This window comes from Ziziphus jujuba, chromosome 3 (genome assembly GCF_031755915.1).
Source record: "Ziziphus jujuba cultivar Dongzao chromosome 3, ASM3175591v1".
NCBI classification, from domain to species: domain Eukaryota; kingdom Viridiplantae; phylum Streptophyta; class Magnoliopsida; order Rosales; family Rhamnaceae; genus Ziziphus; species Ziziphus jujuba.
In genome coordinates this window covers 3,028,653-3,037,245 of record NC_083381.1, presented here as the reverse complement: position 1 = coordinate 3,037,245, position 8,593 = coordinate 3,028,653, and the positions used below count along the sequence as shown (strand labels likewise).

General features: G+C 34.5%; 2 protein-coding genes across 2 annotated transcripts; one reads left to right on the top strand and one right to left on the bottom strand.

Moving 5' to 3' along the window:
* Positions 1–506: 506 nt before the first annotated feature.
* Positions 507–3,661, top strand: LOC107421944 (uncharacterized). The gene is given in 6 exon segments (XM_060815849.1): positions 507–533; positions 737–1,361; positions 1,364–1,445; positions 1,447–1,501; positions 2,111–2,214; positions 3,059–3,661. Coding segments are annotated over 6 exon segments (1,461 nt in total). The 3' UTR covers positions 3,627–3,661.
* A 3,128-nt stretch (positions 3,662–6,789) lies between these two features.
* On the bottom strand, positions 6,790–8,025 carry LOC107421943 (receptor-like protein EIX1). The gene has a single exon (XM_048477709.2). The coding sequence runs from the start codon at positions 8,023–8,025 to the stop codon at positions 6,790–6,792; it is 1,236 nt and encodes a 411-aa protein (XP_048333666.2).
* Between the last annotated feature and the right edge of the window lie 568 nt (positions 8,026–8,593).

The following is an 8,593-nucleotide window of genomic DNA, read 5'->3' as shown; positions in this document are numbered from 1 at the left end:
TGTGTGTATATATGTATATATAGCGTGAGCTACGGTATGGACCATCAGCATGTGAACCCACATCAAAATCTATGTTTTTTTTTTAAAAAAAATATAACTGATGGTTTTTTTTTCAAAAAAGTCGGTTTTGGTGCGGATCCCCATACAGATGGACCGCACCATATTATTACCCTATATATGTATATAAATGTATTGTATATGTATATATATGTAGTTTTGATTAATTGTTTATCTATATTTATTTATTATCAAAATCGATTTTATTCGAATTTAACATGGTAGGTACATATATAGTTAGATTATGTACAAATATTTGTAGACATATGTGTACATATATATATATATATACACAATTATGATTCTCTTATTTTCCTTGTTCTTTATTGCTTTTGTTCTATTTAATTTTTTTTTCTATGTCATGCAAGTAATTGATGGAAATATGGATACTATTTAGGTTTATTCCGCTGGTTCTATAAGAATGTTGTTGGTTCAGTTCTGCTTTAGAAATGAAACAGATGTATGCAATGTTCATGGTACACACTTACACACTAATGGATATGGTACCTATTTTTGAGAACATTGTAAATATCTTTTAACAGGAGTGAGTGCAGTTGATGTTTTCATCTTCCTCTTCTATAAGAGACTGAAAGAGGAGGAAGCCATGACTGCCACTCCAAACCCCTGTTTTCCTCTCACGCAGACATTCACAAAATCTACTCCTACTCCTACATCATAGAACTCCATTTCATTCCCTTCTTGCATCAAAAATACCCTAAAGCTTGTGAACTCTAATCCCCTACATACATTCCAAGATCCGAGATTTCTGCCCCTTTGGACTGTCAATGAGATAGCTCAGGCTGTTGATGAAAAAATTGTGAAATGGGGTCCTCCTGGAACAATTTCTACAGACACCCGAACCATTCAACCAAATCAGTGGTTCTTTGCCATAACTGAAGAAAATTTTGATGCCCATGACTTTGTAACCCCAGTACTGTCGAGTAAAGGGTGTGTTAGAGTTATTGGGAAGTGGGTTTGTGAGAATTGGTTTGGGGGTTTTCTGGAAATCTCTGGCAATACTATTGTTTCGTTGACAAAGATGGCTAGCTACGCAAGGAATAAGTTCCATGGCGCTGTTATAGAAGTAACTGGCTCTGTCGGGAAGACCACTACAAAGGCTATGATAGGTTTGATTCTTGAAAGTCCTGGAAATTGGAATAATCGAATTGGAGTTGCTTTGTCACTGACTGGAATTCCTAGAAATGCTGAGGTTGTGGTTTTGGAAATGGGAATGAGTGGGAAAGGAGAGATATTAGAGCTTGCAAAGATGGCTCGGCCAACGATAAGAGTGGTTTTGAATGTAGGTTTTTACATTTCAAGAATTTTTCTAGTTTGGGCGAAATTTGTAAGGCAAAAGGGGAGATTCTGGTGGATGCTAAGCCAGGGGATGAATGCTGATGATCCCCTAGTTATGAGCCCCCATGTACCATCTGAAGTTAAAAAGGTGAGCTGGATTTTAAATTTTGATCCAACCATGTTGTTTGATTTCTCTTATCATATTTTAGAATTTTAAAACAACTTGACTTGATTGGATTTCGTTGATTTATGCATGAGAAGGTAATTTGTAGATATGGTATGTTTCAAGATTGTATGGATACTGGAAGAAAAAGATTGTCCCCTTCACTTAAAATACTGGGACATCTCTGTCAATTATTTTTCTCTCCAAAAGGTGCTCTGATGAACTGAATCAATAACATCGGCTACGATATGGTCAGTATCTTATGAATGCATGACAGCAACATTACATGTGGATGTTACTTGTACCCAATGTTATTTTTAATTTGTCATGTTAAAGCATTTAAAATTTACTTTTACAGATTTAACATTTGAAAGCCAAGAAAATTTTTGAAATGACTATTAGTAGTAAGATGGTTTACTTAAATTGAATTCTATTTTATTTTAGTACTGTGTTGTTTGTTGCCACTTAAAGTTTGGGTATTCTGCTTACTATTACAGAACAGTTTCTGTTTGTTTTATTTCTTCTGGTTTTACATTGATTATGAAAATAGCTAGTCGATATTATGATGTTTTTGTAACTTCTTGTCAATAACAGGTGCTCTTTGGTCGGAAAGTGGGGTGTGATGTTAGGTTGGTTATGGTAGAAAGCGTTGATGGAGGGCATGCAGTTCGAGTGGTTTTAGAGAAAGATAATGAAATGTAAGTTCAATTATAAATATTTGTTTCATAGTAAGTGAATAAATATTTTTTCTTTTCCTTTTTAAGTAACATGTGGGAATTTTTCAATAAGATATTGTGTACATATGAACAAAGCATGCTCACTAGCAATTGCCCTTTTAGACTTCTATATAGTGATTTACATACTTGAGTTTTCTGAATCAGAAATAAACTTAAAAATGCACTTGTATTCAAAACATTAGAGGATTACTTTCATAAAAATTTTGATGATCAATTAGTTATAAGAATGAGGAAATACTGAAAGTGCTTTTTCAGTGCAAGAATGAGGACTTCTATGTTTTCTGTTACCTGGTTTCCTCATCCCACGGCAGCATTAAAAGAAGTTTGTCTACCATGCTTAATATCAGGACATGTTCATTTCCTTGTTCAAAGTTTTTGGGATTTTTCTCCCAAATGGTATTATACATTTCTTTCTGAACAGTTCAGCAAAATAACGGCATACACTTTCTCAATATTGATTGATATATGCTAAGCCCATTTCTGTCAGATTGTGTTATGTATTTCTTTCTTAGTTTTTGTAAACTAAAATGTATATATCATGTTCAAGGATCATAATATCTACCTTACTTCCCCTTCAAATTCCAAGTTGCTAATCCTGTCTTTCTACCTTTTCCAAACCTTTAGGGATCTTGTTTCTTCTCTTTGTCAATTTTGTCGTGCACATCTTAAGGGTTTGTTAAAAATCAAAGCTGTTACATATTTCTTTCCAATTAATCTTTAATTGTCCATTGACTGTTTTCGCTGAGATAAATAATTAGTGCTCTAGCTAATATTTTTCAAATGGGATGGTCATTTCTTATTCCAGGGTGGACTTTAAGATTCCTAGCCCAGGTCGGCATTTGGGACAAGATGCATGTGTAGCAGCAGCAGTTGTAACTCTATTAGGTGTTTCTCTTTCACAAGTTGGAATTTCCTTGTCAAAATTTATCCCCGTTCACATGAGAGCAAAACTTGAAGTAGCTAGAAACGGTATCAAAATAATCAATGATGCTTACAATGCCAATCCTGTCAGCATAGAAGCTGCCATCAACTTGCTAAAGAGCATCGAATGCAAGGGTAAAAGAGTTGCCATACTAGGGGATATGTTAGAACTTGGTACAATTGAACTAGAGTCTCATAAAATGGTACTGAACTATTGTTGTGATGCCAGTATTGGTTTAATTGGCCTTGTTGGGAATAGGTTCTTAACTGCAGCTGAGAATTTGAATTTAGCTGAGGATAGAAAATTGTTACTAGCCCATGATTCCAAAAATTTTGCTGTGGAAATTGGTAAGAGTGTTGGTCATAATGATGTTGTTTTGGTGAAGGGTAGAGGAGCGATGCAAATGGAGATAGTTGTGAATGCAATTAAAGAATTGGAAATACATACTTGATATCTAGTTCATGGTATTATTATTATTATTAAGCATCTCTCTCTTTAAGCAAGACTGTCTTTTTATCCTTGTTACCAAAATGGTCTTGAAAACTAACCCTTGTTTTCCTTTCTATGTACAGAAGTCAAAGAAGCAGAGAATTCAAAGATTAGGCAAATTATGTTAGCACTCTTTGTTGCTAATTTTATCTTCAATTGCATAATATTGATTATATCTGCCAGTTTTCAAAAGAGTCAAAACATGATAGCATGGTTTGCAAAGCTGGTAGAAGGTGATCTTATGAAAAAAATTTGGTTTTTCTCCCTCGCCGACTTTGGGTACATTCAACAAACAGAGTTATTACCACAATCAATGCGTATGATAGTAATTATTAACTTTTAGTGTTTGAACCATGCACTTACATTTTAGATCCCTAAGCTAAGGAACTCTGTCATCTATTTTATGCTAGTAGAGTAAGTTCGACCATTTCGTAATTTCTTCATCGAAATTAAGGAAATAAAGAAGGAAATTATAAAGAAATGTAAACAGAATTATAAGTAATTATGGTTCTCAAAAATTATTCTAGCCCACTGAAATATAAACTTTCCATTCTTCATGTCTATTGCCAGCTCCACTTCATGTAACATGTTTGACAACAAATCTAGAGGGAACACGGTCTCTCTCTTGCCACCATCTGTAACCTGGCTGCGAAATTAAGTAGAAAATGAAACATCATTAGGAAATAATGCAAAGAAATAAAGTATAATTGCAGAAACGCTATTGTTCGTAAAAAAAAAAAAATACAGATAAACTAAAGCTCATCAAGAAGTCAAATTATGAATCGTTGCATTTGTGTAGGCCTTGTTTATTGATAATTCCAAAATGATTTTCTATTCTAAGTACAATGAGAACTTAAGATAAAAGAAAAGTAGTTTCGTAGTTCATTTTCTATTCAATATATGTTGTAATTAATTTTAGGCTAATTGATTTTAGTATTTTTGGATATGAAATGAAGCTTGTAAAAAACATCGCAAAAATAATTGACAAAAGTCCATTGAAATTTGAACTTTTTGAAGTTTCATAACCAGCTGATCTGAAATTTAACTCAAAATGCAAGAAACACACAACAAAATGAAATGAAAAGATGTATATGGAAAACAAAATTAATAAAATGCATCAATTGAAATTCATATGGATTGTTAAATTCCTAATTCATATAATTACAATCCATTATTTTATAGAATTGCAAAAAGAAAACAAAAACCAAAGGAAATGAAACAAAAATATACTTGCTAAAACATAAACAAGTCTTAGAACTTCCCAAAGATGAAAAAAAGAAAAGTATAGATACTGAAACTTACATGTTTCTAGAAATACTCGAAGATGATGCCATACAGCTTGAGAACAAGTCTATCTAGCAAACCATACAAAGCAGTTGTCCAAGGCATGTTGATGAGCAACCAACCAAGCACACTCCAAAATCCAAAGGCAAATCCAAGCCCCAAGCTCAAATGTAGATAATTTACCTCCCCTGAATTACCTTGTCCATCTAAAACTCCAGGTGGAGTCATGTTCTCAGCCGGAGAGCAACTTTTCTGAAGTGGCGGTCCACAAAGTTGATTACCAATGAAGCTGGATTCATCAAAGCTTTGAAGTTGAGTGCCTGTTGGAATGTGACCACTCAACTTGTTGAAAGACAAATTCAGGTGACTTAGAAATGTCAAATTGGAGATGCTTGAAGGAATTTCTCCTGAGAGTTTGTTTCTCGACAAATCTAGCGATTCTAGCCACCTCATATCACCAACTTCTAAAGGAATTTTGCCCGTCAATTGATTTTGTGATAAATTGAGGGTTTGCAAGTAGAATAGTCTGGTTATTTCTGAAGGAATGTGTCCTGAAAGATTGTTGTCTGAGAGGTCGATACTTGCCACAAGATAAAGTGTACTGCTATACTCAGCTTCCGTTCCCTTTGTAACCAGCTTCATATCTTCCCTCCGCTTAAAGCCATGATCAACAGGGGAAAAAAAAACTGTTTCTAAATGCTCCATTGTGTTCATAGAACTCAAATTCGAAAACATTTTGGTATTGATCCCGAGAGATTATTATGTGCAAGGTCCAGTATTTGAAGCTGTGTAAGATTGCAGAGTTTGAAAGGAATATCGCCATGAAACTTATTCGAACGAAGACCTAGAATCTTTAATATTGGAAGACTTGTCCCTGTCCATTGAGGTATTTTTCCAACAAATTTATTTTCACCAAGGTCAAGGGTAACCATAGATGTACAGTTCTGTAGGGACAAAGGTAATCCTCCATAAAGACTATTATTGCGCAAGTGCAGTGACTGGAGATTAGTCAAATATCCTATGGAGCTAGGGATATTCCCAAACAAATTATTGTTTTCTAAGCTTAGAACCATCAAATCGTTCCATTTATTCCAACACTCTGGAATGGCTCCTGAGAGTAAATTGTTCCCCATGTAAACAGATGAAAAAAACCATGGTTCCTCACGGACTTTAGCAATATTCCGTTGACAGAAAAAGTGAAAGACTGATCTTGAAAATAAATTATTTGAAAAATCTAGAAACTTTATCACCGATGAGATTGTTGGCATCGAGCCATTGAAATGATTAAAACGTAGGTCAATTATTTCCGCTGGATAAGCTGCACAAGGAAACTCCCCATGAAATTGATTGTGAGAAAGATTTAATCTAATTAATTGAGAAGAAGCGTTACAAAACCAAAACGGAATGGCATCTGAAATTTTTATGTTGGAAATTTCTAACCTCCGCAAATTTCGTTGCCACCTAAACCAGTGGGGAAAGTTTGGACCTAAATTCCCAGAATTTAGCACCAAATATCGTAGTTGAAAAGGTGGGACCCAATGCCGACTTGTCTTCAAAGTCAATGAGTTTCCGCTTGCAAGCAAAATCTTCAATCTTGTAAGATTACAAAAGTGAATTTCAGAAACCACACCCTCTAATGAATTATGAGATATATCTAACCATTCTAATTTTGCAAGTTGACCAAAACTTTCGGGAAGACTTCCGTTTAATTGATTGCGAGAAGCACCAAAATATTGTAAGTTGGACCATTTTCCAATACCCGGTGGAATGGAACCAGAAAATGAATTGTTATAAATTTCAAGTGAGATTAATTTCCCAAACAGTCTAAGTTGGTTTGTTAACTAATCATGGAGTTGGTTATCACTTAACCATAACTGCTCCAACGAATTTGCAGCGCATGGAAATCTTTCAAAACTCTCGAACATTGTTCCACTGAATTTATTATAACCAAGCCAAAGTTCCCTTAATCTACAAAGATCTCGCAACAAATGGTCTATTTTCCCTTCAAATTGATTCGCTTCCAAGTTAAGACTGATGATGGATGTGAAGTTTCCAATGGCACTTGGAATAGTACCCTTCAACTCATTGACACTAAGATCAAAAGACTCAAGACGATCAAAACCACACAACCATTCTGGGATTGTAGAATTCAACAAATTACTTGATAAATCAAGGATTCTGAGACGAGTCATGCTGGTAAGACCGTAAGGAATTGGTCCTCCCAAAAAGGTCGAACTTAAATAGAGAGAATCTAGATTGGTAAGACTGAATAGCCACCTGGGTAAGCCAAAGTTTTCGTTGTCAGATACATCAAAGATGGCAAGTGAAGTAAAGTTTATCATGGACAGATGAGGAGAGCTATGACCAAGTTCACAGCCAGATAAGCGCAACTCCATGAGAGAGGGTAGCATGTTGAGCACATCCACCCAATTATATGCTTTGCTAAGATTAACCCAACTCATGTCCAGGAATTGCAACAAAACGAGGCTAGAGACCCACTGAAGGTTATTAACCTTCATAGTAGGATAATTGGAAAGGAGATTGAGATAATGAAGATTGGAGAGATTTCCCAATTGATATGGTATTACCCCTCCAAATCCAGCTTGTGAGAGATCAAGATATGTTAGATTTTTCAAAGAACCAATGAAGCTAGGTATTGGAATCCCTTCAAAGTCATTGTAGCTTAGATTTAAGTGATTGAGATAATTCAAATGGAGCAAGGAAGGATTTATCTTACCACTTAATGCATATCTCCAATCAGCTTCTTCAGGATAAATGTCGAAGGGATCAGGAATACCAAAAATGGTTTTGAAGGGATTTCCAAAATGAAGCTCACGAACATGACCGGTTAAGTTATCACAAGAAATACCAGTCCAGCTGCAACAATCTCCTGAACCCTTCCAGCTTGAAAGTCGGTTCATAGGATCCTTCAGGTCACGCTTGAAGCCCAAAAGAGCTTGTCTCTCACTCTCTTTGCAAAACACATTCACAGTTCCATTGCAGAAGCTTATGGTAATGGTACTACACAAGCTTGCAATTGCTATTAGAAACACCAAAAGGTGGCTAGAGTTCTCCATGAGATAGGTTTAATGGTAAAGACTAAAAAGATATGGAATTTGTATGGATTGAATGTCTGTTTATATGCCAATATATATAGAGTCCAGTTATTGGACCAATGGTGACCGACGTATACCTATCCCACTTGTGTTTTTTTGTGAAAAGAACCGAAAAAAAAAAAGGTTAAAATACTAAAACCTGCCCGGAAAAGGGGAAAAAAAGAATTATCAGATTCTGTCAACTAATAAACATCATACCACAAATTATTAGGATTTGTTTGGCCATATTTTATGTTTTCTGTTTTTGAAATATTATTTCAAAATAGAGAATATAAAACAGTTTTCTTCTATTTAATGAAAATAAAGAATGTTTGACCATTAATACTTGAAAACAATTTTTAAAACTAAAAAACAGAAAATATGTTTGGCTAAACAATTTTTAAATTTTTTTAAAAAGATTGCATTTTTTTCTACTTTTTTTTTTTAACATAAAATGATTTTTTTTTTTTTTTTGGCATACAAGGATCCTTATATATAATATATATAGCTATTATATATATATATATATATATGAATGCATTCACATATT

Bases quoted from the DNA above. Each gene is read 5' to 3' on its own strand.
- LOC107421943 (XM_048477709.2), bottom strand. From the start codon at position 8,025: ATGGAGAACTCTAGCCACCTTTTGGTGTTTCTAATAGCAATTGCAAGC.